Source organism: Mustela nigripes, chromosome 12, assembly GCF_022355385.1.
Source record: "Mustela nigripes isolate SB6536 chromosome 12, MUSNIG.SB6536, whole genome shotgun sequence".
NCBI lineage: Eukaryota > Metazoa > Chordata > Mammalia > Carnivora > Mustelidae > Mustela > Mustela nigripes.
Genome location: NC_081568.1, coordinates 146,343,496 through 146,359,291, shown reverse-complemented (window position 1 = coordinate 146,359,291; position 15,796 = coordinate 146,343,496). Strand labels below are relative to the sequence as shown.

Below are 15,796 nucleotides of genomic sequence, written 5' to 3'. Positions count from 1 at the left end.
CTGACTTTTCTGGATTCAAGTTTGAAAATGCTGTAACAGGGATGCCTGGGTGGCTCAGTGGTTAAGCATCTGCCTTTAGCTCAGGTTGTGATCCCAGGGTCCTAGGATTGAGCCCCCGCATTGGGCTCCTTGCTCAGCGGGGAGCCTGCTTCTCCCTCTGCCTCTGCCCTTCCCCCTACTTATGCTCTCTCTTTCTCAAATAAATAATAAAATAAAATCATTAAGAAAAAAAATTAAAAATTAAAAAAAAAAAAAAAAAGAAACCGCTGTAACAAACAGAAACTGCCACCTTTTCAGGGACTCCCAAGTGATCGTTACACGTTTCTTTTTGTTTCTCTTCTCGGACTAAAACTAGCTGTAGCACTTAACCACCTTGTAAAGAAAATATGCCCAACAGTGCAACCCCAATGTTGATCTTTCCAATACGGTGGGGTTTGCTGATTTTTCCACTTTTGCCCCTGTCCACTCTCAAACTCATGCTCGTTTTTTCTGCCCCCTCCCCCTTTCCTTTCTGATTCAGAAGTTGGAGGGACTGGCCAAGCACCGGACAGTTCGGGAAGCACCGACCGCGTGTGTCTGCCCACCAGGTAAGTGGGTGTTTGATCTTTGTGGGCCGCTGACTTTCAAGGTCCAGCCTCCTATCTTCTGTCTGCTCAGAACTGCCAAGCCCACATGGTCCAGATGCTGGCCCTGGGTTGTGGCTCGTGGACCATCTGGGGGATCTTTCTGCCTTTGTCTTCTCTGACCAGCTCACCAGGCAAGGATTCTAGCGAGGTTACCTGACCTGGTTTGATGAGGATGGTGGTCTATTAGAAACTGTTAGAAGTGACTTGTGCTGTCACTCCATCCACCAGCCATGGGGTCTGGCTTTTCCCCATTCACTTCAGCTGGCCGAGACCTGAGGTTCCTTGAAAATGAACTTCTCCATATTAGGAAATGCCCTGGGATTTCTGCACAGGTGGACCTCGCAATATGAGCATTCACTTAGGATTTTAGGGCTGGCTTGACTTAGTCTCTAAGAGGACGTCCTACATTTTAACAGGAGGAACAAAGGACTTGACAAGCACTGCCATCATTAGCAGACCAAGAAGTCAGACGTTTGATTCAGTGGGGAGAAAAACAAATTAGACCCACAGATGAGTTTTTGGATAGAACAGGGATGGTTCCTGTTGTGTTTCTTTTCTGTTTTTTCCCCCCTCCTCTTTCTGAGTGCTGTATGGATGTCGATTCATGTGAGTTATGTGGAGAAGTATTTTTTAAACTGGGAGTCACAAAGCGTTTGTAGGATGTGAAATCAGTTCCGTGGGCTGCAGCCAGTGTTTTGAAATTTTGAATTGGCTGTAGACTGGAATCAAAACGTATTGGAGTGAAGTTTTTCCTTGAGCTATTTTATTTGGAGTGTGTGACCTGGATGGTGATGGAAATGGGTTTCCTGCTATGCGATGCTGACCAGAAGTTTGAAAATCCCAGATACAGATGATTGGGGGGTGGGGACACAGGGAAGGGGCACAGAGTTCCTGGGTTAATCTAAGTTGGACCCAAATCTTGGTCTGTTGTTTATTAACTCTTGGGATCTTTATCGAAAATGGATAACAATATGGTAGTGGGCTCTGTAGGCTTTTTTGAGATTTGTACTTGAGTCTGGATCAAAGCCCATGACCTGGAGACGGTCCTGTGACCTGCTTTCCCTTGGGTGGGTGGAGGGGGAATCCTGAACCACCATGAGAGGCTCCAAGAGGGTCTCAGCTTTTTTTCCTAGCACTGAAAGCCTAAACGGACTCCCTTTCCCCCCAGCTCTGATCTGCCCTGCAGACTTCTGGAGTCTGGACCCGCAAACCGCCCTCTGCAGCTTGGAGCCCCATCTGATTTGAGATACTTCCAGTTGCCTACTGCCCCTCCATGCCCACCCAGTTCCTTCTCACGGCCTGGAGACTGTGTGATCTTTTGTCAGATCCTAGGAGGTTTGATAAAACAGATAAGCGTGGCCAGAGAAGGGAGACACCCTGTGTGTGCTGCCCATTGTGCAGCGGGCCCTCAGCGGGAGCTGTGGAGCCAAGAAGGGGGCCAGGCCTCTTGCCCATTCCCCCCGCCCTCTGCCCAGCCAGGGGTTGGAGGCCTGGCAGGGCTGTGCCCTGAAATGGCCCCGTGACCTCGGACAAGGGAGGGACCTGTGCCTTGCTCCTCTTGTCATCTATAAAATGGTGTAGAGGGTTGAATGAGGTCATCCAGGATTGAGGGTGGGCCCTAAGTCCAATGACAAGTGTCCTTAGGAGACAGAAGGGAGAGGTTTGAGACTCAGAGACACACAGAGGAGAAGGCCTTGGGAGCCCTGGGAATGACACACCTAAAGGCCAGGAACGCCAAGCCTTGCCCGTAGCCACCAGAAGCCGGCCAGGGGGTGTGGAGGGGGGTTCAAAGGGAACCAGCCCTGGTGGCACCTTGACTTTGGACTTCTGGCCCCCAGAACTGTGAGCGAATCAGTGCCCTGTCATTTTAAGCCATCTCATTTGCGGCAGTGGGTTGTGGCAGTTCAGGAAACTGGAGCGGGCTGGGATGTGAATCACCCCGAGGACCTGGGGCTTGCGGAGGGGGGAGGATTGAAATCAGGAGCCCCCCTTCCCCATGCCTCCGATTCTCATTCACCTGCCCAAGGAGACCCTTCTGCACTGCTTCTGCAGACAGCTCCAGGCTTTAGATGCACGTCCCTTGAGTAACCCAACACCCTTTTCCCGTATGACCTATGTATTTACACATTGAAAAATGAGCCGGAAGTTCAAAAAGCTTCCGTAGTTTCAAAGTGGTCATTTTTGTGTAGGAAGTGGCATATGACGTGATTGAAAAAGTGCAGGGACTGCTAAAGATTACCCACAGAGAAGGATACTCCTTCCCCGTGCTCCCCAGTTCTCCTGCTTACCTTTCTAGGGGCTCGGCCAGCGTGCCCCTGTGCTAGAGAAGAACTTTCGCCATATCCTGCAAATACAGCGGCCACTATTGGCCCCCTGTGGCTGCTGAGCCCTTGACATATGGCCAGAGCCAATGAGGAACTGAATTTTAGAATTAGTCCTTAATTTTCATTTCAGCCGCCACACATGGCTAGTGGCTTTGGTCTCGGGCTGCCGGGTTTTGGAGGTAGTTCCTGTATATTTCAGACCGGGCCTGGAGGTGTCAGGCTGGATGGACAGGAGCCTGCAGTCTGTTGGGGGAAGCCCCATGCCCTCAGAGCAGCAATTCTAGAACTGCAGGAAGGGCTGGGAGTCCTCTAAGGGTATTCTGTGGCAGAGGAAGGCACAGTCTGGCCCCCTTTTGGGCTAAGACCTGTCTTGACCCTGGAGCATCCTAAGGGAGGGGTCGGGGCTGGCTCCCAGCACCTTGGAGCCGAAGAGCCCTGGGTTTGATGTGACTCTGTGGTGTGGTCCCATCTGGCACGTCCTGGGGTGTTATTGGTCCTTGTAGGAATTAACTCTGCTAATGCCGATTGCTGAGTTAATTGCTGTGTCTGGAGTATGGGATGCATTGATCGGCAACATCTGGGTCATGTGTCTGTTCTTGGATCTGGGGGAGCCCCTTGTTGGGATTGACCCCCCCTAGAACCATGTGGGCTGAGAATGGGCAGGATAGTGACCCCAAGGAGTATTCCCAGGGTGCCTGTTCCCAGAAAAAGACAAAATAGATTCAGCTGGGAAGTCATAAATAAGAGCTTACCACTCTGGAGGGCAGCTGGTCAGCCCAGTCTAGGGGGGCCTCAGCTGGGGACTGTAGACAGAGTCTGGGTTTGACCAGAGGCTTGTCTCCACTCTGGGCACAGAAGGCAGTCCTTTCCTTCTGTTGAACTTGTCCAACCTTCTGCCCAGCCCGGTGACAAAGCACTTGGACTCTGGGTGCTGACTGTCTAGTTCAAATTCTGTCACTCACCAGCTCCATGACCTTGGACACTCACCCCCTTCTCCTGCTGCCTCAGTTTCTCATCTGTGAAATGGGGTTTCCAGTAGGAGCAACATCATAGGATAGTCCCAAGGATTGGATCAGTTTAATGCATGTAAGTTGTTTAGGACAGGACCTCTGCTGCTTCCTGAGAGTGAGCTGTGGTTACCATTAACTCAGATCCATGGTGCCCAGGCTAATGCAGACCCTCCCGTGCAGCTGTTACCTTCTCGATTCTCGCTGATGTCCGGCAGGGCTGCCAGAGAGATGGGGAGAGGAGATTCCAAGTTAGTGGTTGTCTGGGAATATTCTGGAGGGAAAGAACAAAGGCTTGGCACACCACATTGGCATGTTCTGCGGGGACATGGGTGTGAAAAAGCTGGTGACAGAGCCCAGGAGGGAGAGAACCGGAAGGGAACAGGAAACGTGTAACCTGTGAGCTCCTGTTAACCACTAAGGGCTTCCAGAAGGAAGCTCTTCATCGGTTCACACCGGTTTCCACCCTGGTTTCCCCTTGCCCTGGAAGTTTGTTAGGAACTTTTCAGGAAAGTGGCAATATTTCTCTCTCTCTCTTTTATTTTTCCCTGTGCCCTTGTATAACATACCAGAGATGCTGCCTGTGGTTTCCCAATGATGTGCACCAGTAAACAGATTAATCAGAGTTAGAAATGTGTGGCTCTGTGAGGGTGTTTGGGAATTTGAGCAGAGGAGTGAAACCTTATGGAGGAGAGCCTGACGTCCAACCTGATAGATCTCCTTGATAGTTTACGGCAAATGTTACTGAGTGGAATGGAAGTACAAGTTACATGTGTTCAGCCTGTTTATCTGTTGGCATAGCAGAGAGCTTCATGAAGGGTGCGTAGCAGAGAGCTTCATGAAGGGATCCTTAGTCCCCTTTCTGAATTATTTATTCAGAGAATTTTAAAAATAACACTTTTTTTTAACCCGCTAAAGCCTCAGTGGCTGGAATTTATGGTACAAAACAGTAGCTTGATGGCAGTTCTCCTGCTGTGTCAGACTGCACAGAGTTGAAGGAGTTAATTTGTGTGTCCGATCTTGTTTGCTTGTTTCTGGGCGGGAATACTCAGGAGGAAGGTCTCCAGAGCCCACTTCATTATGCCTGAATATTTGTGCCTTCTTTCGTTCATCTCTCCCTACCCTCATTTTGTGCTTTCCCTGGGCGATATTGACAAAGATTGAGAGAGACATGGCAGATGGAGCCTGTCATTGAAGGTCACGGGGCTGAATCAAGAACCTTACCGTACTAAGAATGGGAAGAGTCTGGAGAGAAAAAAAGTCTTACAGAAGAGAAAAAAAAAATGGAGATCATCCCAGATCAGGAGGACCTGGGCAGGGGGAAGATAGCTGGGCAGTGTTTGGAAGAACGTTTGGCATCTCAGCCAGCTGGGACAGGGAACACATGCCACAATCCCACCACTTGGAGCAGAGGCAGCGGGGTGCTCTCTGGTTGGAAGGGGGCAGTGGGAGGTCAGGGTGGGTCCTGGTTAGAGAGGGATGTGGGTCTTATTCCAAGGGAAGACACGACTGAGGGAATGGCAGTAGAGTTCAGCATTAAGAGAATCCCAGAAACAGCTCAGAGTGAGTACTGGGGACAGATTTGGTTCCTTCAGAGAAGTCCCGGGAGAGGGTGCTCTGGGTGGGGATGGTCTTTGTCTTGTTCCCTGCCGTGTCCCCTGCGCCTAGAATGGTGTCAGGCACGCAGTGGAAGGATGATCTACATCTGCTGGGTGACTTCTGTGGAGGAGAGGGCGTGAGAGCTTGACTGGGGGCCATGAGAGTTGATGGCAGGGAGCAGCTGCAGGAGGCACGGGCCCACGTGGGGGACGGAACTCACAAACAGGATGGATGAGCACAGGAGGGGACAGAGGTGCCTGAGGCTAAGAGCCTAGGGGAGGTCGATGCCCGAACAGAGACAGGAAATCCCTGAAGAGGGATTTGGAAGGGAAGATGGTAAGCGTGGTGGTTTTGGTTAGTGAGTGGCTTCATGAACCAATTAGCAGACCCACTGATGGATGGGAGAAGATAATTAGAGGTCTTTCCTTAGGGCATTGGTCCAGCTACTCTGAATCTGCTAATTACAAAATATACCCTGTCCCGTAAGTAAAGGTCGAGGGATTTAACTATGTGCTGACCGCTGAAATTTGGAGATTTTCCTGTGACCACCAGAGGGAGCCCACTATATTCATTAAATTCTATAGAAATTGAACAGGAATTTAAAAGCAAAGGATAATTAATTTTTAAAAAATGACTATAAGGCACCTAGCAGTGAGACACAAAGTCAGGCACCCACTCTGGTGTTTTTTCCTACCAAAATGGAAGATGCCTCAGAATATTCTAGAAGATTCCAGAATCAAGTGGTTTCCTAGAAGCTGGGATAAATTATGGGAAGGGTAAAATAGCCCTCAGCAAATGCATTCCTAGAACAGTTGCCCCACCCATCCAATGTTTCTGGAGCGCCATCTGGTTTAGTTGTAGCTGAGAATCCTGAAGCTATGGGAAGAGAGGGACTCAAAATGCCTTGACCTCAGCTTGGCCAACTCTGTGCCAACTCTTGGGTGACAGGTGCAACTTTTCACTGTGTGGGGTGTCATGTAACTTTGGAGGTAAGGGTTATTAAATTACTAAATGCCCTACAGATCAGGAATTGCTCACAGGGTGGCACTGCCTTTCCTCAGGGTAAGTTCAAGGGGGTCATCCTATCTGGCTTCTCACCGTCCTTCAGATGCCAAAGTGTATTCCACATGGATGGAAGACGTCAACGTTAAAAATGAAGCCACAGAGGGCAAGACAAAAATACAACAGGTCACTGAAAAAAACTGTGAAGAAGAAGTAGACTTTCTAAGTGTTGAAGTCTGAAACCAAAAGGCAGTGGTTCTCAACCAGGGAAGATTTTGCCCCCAGGGAAGTTCTGGCAATGTTCGGAGATGTTTCTGGTTTGTCTCAGCGTTGGGGGTGGTGGGGAGCTACTGGCGTCAGAGGGGATAGAAGGCCAGGGATGTGGGTAACCATCTTGCATCATATAGGACAGCCCCAACACAAAAAATGACCCTTCCCCAAATGTCAGTGGTGTCGAGGCTGAAAAACCCTTCTCACCTTAACAAAGTTTAAAGGTAAAAAGCTGAAAACAGTTCAAAATATACAGTACACGTATCGTGAATATTCATGAGGTATAAAGTGTTCTTGCAAAAGAATAAGGAAAACTCAAAATGTTTTATGTGGAAGAGTGGGCAAAGAATATGAATGGAGATTCACCAATGAAAAATACAAATGGTGACACTTTCCTTCAGGGGATACTTATAGGGCACCCAACTCTGTGCCAGGCACTGCCCAGGGAACTTCAAAGATCGTCCATTTAGAATAAATAGTGGAAATTCCCAGTAATATGAGATTCTGTTTTCAGGAATCAGATTGATAGTGTTTACATTGTTTTGATCTTCCGGGTGGGCATTTGTTGCAGATGAAGTCCAAGGGCAGTTGGCTGGAGAATTCTCTCTTGTTTGGGGATTCTGTCTTGTTCTCTTCATGCCTTCTACTGCTTGGATGAGGCCCACCCACATTATGGAGGACAATCTGCTTTCCTGCATAGGTGATTAATATTCACCTATTTGAATGTTAATCTCATCCCAAAGAGTGCTCACAGAAACATCCCGAATAATGTTGGACCTGGGACCTTCATCTCTTCCTTCTCTTGGGGTCCTCCTCCTCCCCACTTTAGCTCTCTCTCTGGTCAGTCAGTTGTCTTAACTGCTTCCTATATGTGGTCAAGTCCTTCCTACACCATCCGTCCATCACTGCCTCCTTTAGACCCCCATTGGCTCTCGTCCTTTCCAGACCTTTCTCAGGAACAGGGCAAAGTGATATTTGGTTTCAAAGCCTTCCATGGTTTTCTACTGTCTTTAGGACCAAACGCGCAAACTGTATCTTGATAGTTCTCCATCTGATTCCTGCCTCCTTCCCTGCATCCATCTTTCACATCATACCACCTTCCTATCTCAAATTCTATGCCCTAGGGAATGACTTGGTTTCAAAACCAGAGCCTGTGCGTCATTCCTCTGCCAGAAGCAGCTCTCCCCTCCTGGTGGCTCTCCTTGAAGAATCCACCCACATTCTTTCTTCAGGATCCATTGGCTGCACTGGGCTGGCTGGTTACAGACCCTCCACGGGGGTTGGCTGGGGTTATAGGAGCCAAGGGCAAACTCGGCCCTTGCGAAGGGAACATGCAAAACTCAGCTCTTTCTGTAAATACGGTGGGTGATTTGTGGTGTGACCCTCGGATCTGTTCAGGGATGGTTTCATGGAAGGGCTAATAAAATCTATTAAGGAAGCTGCCAAGCCCGACACTGTCCTTCTAGAATTACACCCTGTCCAGGAGTGGGGTAGATCCTCCCCCCCCCACTCCCCACCTCCGAGGAAAAGCCTCTTCGAGCACTGTTGGCCTCCTTTTTTTTTTTTTTTTTTTTAAACTTGATACTACTAACTCTCTTACCATTCTTTCCAGTGTTTTCTTCACTTGGCTTTTTTTCTCTTTGCTCACTGAGGCATCACTCTGGCCAGGGCTTGGCTCGGCTGAGCCGTGAGTTGCCCCCAGGGTCCGATGATTGGATTCATTTGCATTTGGTTCTCCCTGGCCTGGATCCCTTCCGAGTGAATCAGATCCGCTCCTGCTGCCTTGCCTTGGGGCACTTGCCGCTCTGTGCCGGAAATTCCCTACAAGGAAACACTTAAGAACTATCCTTTCTGCCTACTTGTGATCTCTCTCTCTCTCTCTCTGTCAAATAAATAAATAAAATCTTGAAAAAAAAAAAAAAACTATCCTTTCTGGGGCGCCTGGGTGACTCAGTCTATTAAGCGTCTGCCTTTGGCTCAGTTCATGATCTCAGGGTCCTGGGATTGAGTCCCACCTTGGGTTCCCCGCCAGCAGGCAGCCTGCTTCTCCCTCTGCCCCTCCCTCTACTCGGCTCTCTCTCTCTTACTCGCAAATGAATAAAATCCTGAAAAAAAAAAAAAAAAAAGAAATATCCTTCCTGGAAAAGCCTTCCCAGTCCTTTGCAGCTAACATCCGCTGTACATTCTGTTCTAGCCCCTCCCTTCTTTGCCTAAATTGAGCAGGGTTGGGGAGTTATGTGGACCTGGGCAACCCCAGATGCCTCCCTAGATTGGAAAGCCTTGCCTCTGGGAGGGAGCACCCCCTCCATGTCTTCTCTGCCCTTGGACCGCTGAGCCCCTCTTCCCCCCTTGTCGTCCTGGAACTGGGTTACCCGCAGCTCTCTGCGCGCCCTCACCCTAGGCGCGGCTGACTCCAGCTTGCCTTGCCTGGTCATGAGGCTGAGCAAAGTGGGGGTTATGGGCAGAAAAAGCTGCCTTTGCTGAGTTGTACAGAGAGGCTTGGTGGTGGCAGAAACACAGAAATGTCCCTTCTCCTCCTGCGTCTGCTGGTTTGGTGCGCTCCGTCCCCCTGTGCTGCGTGCACCCGCACACTTCATCTTCCTTAAGTGTGTTGACAGCCACGTGTCACTGGAGCCAGCCCAGGACTCGCGTCTGTGCGGATCACAGGGAGCAGAGGTTCTCGCGGAGCAGAGCGGAGGGAGCGCATCTCGGTGGATGGTGATGGAGTTTGCGTTGTCACTAGCAACAGAAGCCAAGCGGGGCAGACTTTGGGAGCACGGGAAAGTTCTGGAAGGAGTACTGAGCTCCCAAGGCGGACAGGATGGGGCGGTTCTGAGAATCTGGGCAGCAGCAGGTCCCCAGGGGATGGAGGCCTCTCCTATGTGTGCCATCCAACTGTTTTTACGTGTGTCACTCTGCTTGAGTTTCAGGGTCCCTACTGTGCATGCCTGGACCCTGGACGGGTCCCTCCGCCTGGGGCCTCCGCACAGGGCAGAGAGGCAGGGAAGCGCATCCCTGCAGGCTCCAGGATGACTTTCAGTATCTGGGAGAGAAATCCAGCTTCAGATGCGGATTGATCCAGCCGTGAGAGCCGGCTGTGGCCACCCATGGGCCCTGTGAGGTGCTTCTTCAAACTGTCCATCTCCTTGTCTGTAAAAGGGGACAACGTTATGTACCTTGTAGGTTTGGGTTGAGGATGCTCTGAGATAAATGCATGGGGAAGTGCTTGGCATACAGTAGGAATCTAATAATGTCTGTGGATTTATCACTAAGGAAAGTGATCTGTGGTCCCCAGGAGGTGGGTGAGAGACATAATAAGGACACAGGTCCTTATTATGGGTGTGGTGTGACTGAGGGGGCATGGGCAGCCTGACACCATGTGGGACACTTTCCGTTTGCTGCCTCCTCTGCAGAACGGAGATTCATGTCTGCTCAGACTCTTGGTTTGTTTGGTTCCGGAATCCCCTAGTGAAGCCTCTGCTCCAAGATGGAGAAAGAAGCGTCCATCTCCTGGCTCCTTGGGGAGCCCTTGAAGTTGATTATCAGCAGGGAGCGGTATAAAGCCCTTTTCTTTAGGGTGACCCTGGAGTTTTTTCCCCTGTGATGCAGCAAAGGCTCTCCTCTCCCCGGACCCCGCTGCTCTTTTTTAGTTTTTCAGCCCTGCCTTTAGAAATGGGCCTGAATGCCGGCCCAGCTGCCTTCCCCCCGAGGTCATGCTTTTCATGACCCTGAGCTTGAAGTGGCCTGTTGTCTGTTTCTTTAGAAGGAGCTTCTTGTGGCTCCCTCACAGGCTAGCACAGAAGTTCAAAGCCCTACAGGCTGAGGTTCTGTGCAGAACGGGGGCTCACGAGGAAGAAAAGTCCAGCAAACAAAGTCCAGTGCGTGGCCCAATTTGGAGGAGGGCCAGACCTGGTTCCCCCATTAGACACCCACACGCCCACCTCCCCTGTGATGCTTTCTGCCAAATGCACCTTTAAAAACATATAGACAGGGGCGCCTGGGTGGCTCAGTGGGTTAAAGCCTCTGCCTTCGGCTCCGGTCATGATCCCAGGGTCCTGGGATTGAGCCCCACATCAGGCTCTCTGCTCTGCAGGGAGCCTGCTTCCTCCTCTCTCTCTCTCTCTGCCTGCCTCTCTGCCTACTTGTGATCTCTGTCTGTCAAATAAATAAATAAAATCTTAAAACAAAACAAAACAAAACATAGAGACAAGGGGCGCCTAGGTGACTCAGTCAGTTAAGCGTCTGCCTTCAGCTCAGGTCCTGATCCCGGCGTCCAGGGATCGAGTCCCACGTTGCCAGGGGTGGGGTGGCGGCGGTGGGTCCCTGCTTAGCAGGGAGTCTGCCTCTCCTCCTGTCTCTGCCCCTCATTCATGCTCACTCGCTCTCTCTCAAATAAATAAATGAAATCTTAAAAAAAAAAAAAATGTGTAGGCAAGACCATACATGCCCCTGGGAGGGTGAGGGCGACAGGTGACTTGAGGGAGGGTGGGGAATGCACCAGAAGGACTGGACAGTGACTGTACCCCTGAGCATCACTGCCTGTCATCCAGGTGTGGTCAGAGGCAGACCGTGTTGGCCCCTGGGTTTGCTGAAGGTCTGCGGTGTATGGGAACGGCATATTTATTAGCTGTGACTGTGTCCTCAGAGTGTTCAGATGGGGTCTGGGCCTGGTTTTAACACTTCCTCTGTGTATGTATGTACTGTGGGGTAGTGGGAGGCATGGATGGGACACAGAGCTCTTCCCTGAGGAAGGCGAGGAGCAGCCTCCCAGGAGTGACTGCCTCCCCGCACCCCTCCCACCAGGACTTTGGCTTAATTTCTGGGAAAGTCTTTCTACCCCATGTCTGTTTGCTCCCCAAAACGTACATCCTCTCCTCTTGCCTCCTTCCCTCTTGGGATCCAGGAGCCCTGTCAGGAGGGCGTCTGTGAGGGTCATGCTCTGCTAGCTGACCCCTAGCCCCTTCTCTGCTTATGGGGGTGGGTGCAGAAAAGCAGGGAAGGTGTATGTGTGGAGGGGTTGGTTGCACATGGGGAGGTTTGGGGGGCATAAACTCAGGAGGGAGGGTTTAGGGAAGGGGTGGTTTATAAGAGGGTGAATGCAGGAAGGTTGCTTTGGTAGGAGAAAGTCGAGGTGAGGGAAGGGTGGGGGGTGTGACTCATGATCTCAGGTGTATCTGCTCTGTTCTCATTGGAGGTGGGGCTCTGGGCCCCTCAGGCTGGTGCCAATCCTGCCCAGAATCTCCAGCCCCAGGGGCTGACTCACTGGGTCTCCAGATCACCTCTTGATGATGGAATGGCTCCTTTCCTACCCAGAACCGTCGGTTTGCTTCCTTGCTTCCTTCCCCACATCCCCAGAGGGCCCCTGTTGTCTCCAGTCGTCTTAGCAGACTGCCCTTCTTTTGTTTAAAAAAAAAAAAAAATTATTATTATAAAAGAAGGCTGTGCTTCTTAAAGTTACCCCCCTCCTCCAAACAACACAGCTCTGAAGTTCAAAGAAAAGTCTCCCTTGTACCCCAAACCTCCCCATGCTCTCCAGTCCCATTCCCTGGATATAAATATTCTACAAACACACATTTAAACTCTTGTGGAAATAAAACAATGCATGGTATTCTCCACTTTTCTTTCTTTCTTTCTTTCTTTCTTTGTCTTCCCAATTTAAAGTTACAGTTCTCTGTCAGCCCAACCTGCATGGGCTCTAGGGGCCCCGGGCCAGCTTAGGTGGGACCCCCTTCAAATAAACAGTGGACCATGACTCCAGGCGGGGGTGGGGGCAGTCTCCTCGCTTTCCCTCTGCCTTCCTGGACCCCTGCCAACATTTCCTTCCACACCGGTGGTTTTCACTCTTTCCAGGGCCAAAGTCTCCCCTGCCTGTCTCCTGCTCCTTCTGCTGCTGGCTGCAGGCTCCCCTCGGAGGCCGCAGAAAGGAGGCGAGTACACAGGCCGCTAATCTTCTGTGTCTCTGCAGTGGGTAGCAGCTTTGGTCACTGCACCATCAGCCGATCTGTCCCTCCTCCAATGTCTGCCTCATTCTTTGTTGTCATGTTTCTTCCAAATAGAACTTACCATAGGCCAAACCGATATCCTGAATTTGCAGCTCCGTGAAATTTGCACAGACAGCACACAACTGGGTCCCGGAGAAGGGCCAGCCCACGACCCACCCTGCAGAGACACCTCCGTCCTGTCCTGCGCCCCCTTGCCTCGGCAGTTGCCTCAAGCGGCGTGTGTGGGAGGGGTGACTCCTATCCCAGTTTCTCACACAGCAGACTGGCGTTGCCTGTTTTGGTGCTTTACACTACGTGGAACCACACAGTGTAGATTGTGTGTTTCGTGGAGCGTGATGAGCTTTGGCCGTTTTGCCCCATGTGGTTGTGGGTTGCGTATTTGCTCATTTTACAGCTGTTGGGCGTTTGGACAGTTTCCCAAACTGTCTTCTGAGTGGCCCTGCTGGGAGCAACCTCGTGTGTGTGTGTGTGTGTGTGTGTGTGTGTGTGTGTGTGTGTATGTGTGTGTTTCTGTGAACATAGATTGCCTGGGCTTGACCAGGGCCTCTGCATTTCCATCCAGGGTTTACCTCCAGTTCACCCATTTCCATTAGGGGGACTATAACCGCCCCTCACCCCCAAAGGCTATCTGAGATCTTTGAGTGAGATTCGTGGACTACAGATTAATCTGGGGAGAGATGACATCTTTACCATATTGAGGGCTCCAGGTTATGAACATCGTGGATCGCTGCCATGTATGGGGGTCTTTGATATGATTTGATAATATTTTATAGTTTGGAACGGGGAGGGTCTTACATATTGTTTGTTAGATTTATTCCTAGCAATTTATTGGTTCTGCTGTTTAATCAACAAGTCAATCAATTAATTCTTAATTTTTTATTTAAATTCAGCTAATGTATAGTGTATTATTAGTTTCGGAGGTAGAGGTCAGTGATTCGTGAGTGCTATAGCACAGTGCTCGTTACATCAGGTGCCCTCCTTAGTGCCCATCACCTGGTTACCCCATCCCCCGCACCCGTCTCCCCTCCATCAGCCCTCAGTTTGTTTCCTATAATTAAGAGTCTCTTAAGGTTTGTCTCCCTCTCTGATTTTGTCTGCTGCTGCTATTTTAAATGATAATAGTTTTGAAAAATTGTTTTCTGTTTATTGTCGAGAATTCTTCACGTGGCTCCTATTTCCAGTGTCCTTGGCACCTTTGCGCGAGGCTTAATAGGTTAACAACAGTCTTTAGATTTTCCGCATAGTTTTATCATCTTTTAAAACTTTTTTAAAAGATTTTATTTATTTATCTGACAGAGAGAGAGAGAGAGAGGGAGAGCTCACAAGCAGGGGGAGCAGCAGGCACAGGGAGAGGGAGAAGCATACTTCTGCCCGACCAGGGAGCCCGATTTGGGGCTGTGTCCCAGGACCCTGAGATCATGACCTGAGCTGAAAGCAGACACTTTACTGACTGAGCCACCCCGGCACTGGCAGTTTCTGTCATCTTGTCTACAAACAGTTTTATTTGTTTCCTATTCTTTGCCTTTTATCTCCTTTACTGGACTCACCGCTTTGGCTCAGATCTACCCTCGTGCTGAACAGAAGGTTTCCCGGTTCTGGGGCAGACATCCTGGTTTCATAACCAAGATCGGAAAGCGCTAAGTACAACCATTGCTTTAGGGTTTTTTCAGATATTAATCAGGTTAAAGAAGTCTTCTCTTCTTACTTTGCAGAGAGGTTTGTTTGTCTTTTTAAGTTAGTAATGGGTGTTAAGACTTGTCCAGTGACATTTCTGCATATTATGAACGGATCATATGATAGCTCGCTTTTTTTTTTCTGTCAAAACAGTGCATTACATTGATTGATTTTAGTTTTTTTTTTTTTTTTAAAGATCTTATTTATTTATTTGACAGAGGGAGACACAGCAAGAGAGGGAACACAAGCAGGCGGAGTGGGAGAGGGAGAAGCAAACTCCCTGCTAGGTCTTTATAATAGCTTTATTAAGTCGGTCCTCACAGGGCCACAGGGCTAGCTCAGTCAGAAAGGCATGACACTCTTTGTCTTAGGGTTGTGAGTTCGAGCACCATGTTGGGTGTAGAGATAAATATAAATTTTAAAATAATTTTAAAATAATTTAAAATTTTTTTATTTTATTTACTTAATTTATTTTTTAAAAGATTTTATTTATTTATTTGACAGGCAGCGATCACAAGTAGGCAGAGAGGCAGGCAGAGAGAGAGGAGGAACCTGGCTCCCTGCTGAGCAGAGAGCCCGATGCGGAGCTCGATCCCAGAACCCTGGGATCATAACCCGAGCCAGAGGCAGAGGCTTTAACCCACTGAGCCACCCAGGCACCCCTAAAAAAAAATTTTTTTTTTAAAGATTTTATTTATATTTATTTGACAGAGAGAGATCACAAGTAGGCAGAGAGGCAGGCAGAGAGAGAGAGGAGGAAGCAGGCTCCCTGCTGAGCAGAGAGCCCGATGCGGGACTCAATCCCAGGACCCTGAGATCATGACCTGAGCCGAAGGCAGCGGCTTAACCCACTGAGCCACCCAGGCGCCCCACCCCTAAAAAATTTTTTAAAAGAAAAAGAGGTGCACCTGGCTCAGTGAGTTAAGCCTCTGCCTCCAGAGGTCATGATCTCAGGATCCTGGAATCGAGCCCCGTGTTGGGCTCTTTGCTCAGCAGGGAGCCTGCTTCCCTTCTCTCTCTGCCTACTTGTGATTTCTCTGTCAAATAAATAAAATAAAAAAAGAAAGAAAATAAAAAAAAGAAAAAAGATGGAGGGACGCCTGGGCTCAGTTGGTTCAACAACTACCTTCAGCTCAGGTCATGATCCTGGAGTCCTGGGATCAGGTCCCACATCTGGCTCCCTGCTTAGCGGGGCATCTGCTTCTCTCTCTGACACCTCTTCCTTCTCATGCTCCCTCTTTCTCATTCTTTTTCTCCCTCTTTCAAAGAAATAAAATCTTTTTTTTTTTTTT

The 15,796-nt window shown here is 49.6% G+C and overlaps 1 protein-coding gene across 1 annotated transcript in view; it reads left to right on the top strand.

Annotated features, from left to right (window-relative positions):
* The window catches only part of COL23A1 (collagen type XXIII alpha 1 chain), a 313,942-nt gene that overhangs the window by 25,670 nt on the left and 272,476 nt on the right, over window positions 1-15,796 (top strand). The window contains exon 2 of the mRNA XM_059416135.1: window positions 521-587. Coding sequence (XP_059272118.1) covers window positions 521-587 — 67 coding nt within the window. The remainder of the gene's footprint in view (window positions 1-520; window positions 588-15,796) is intronic.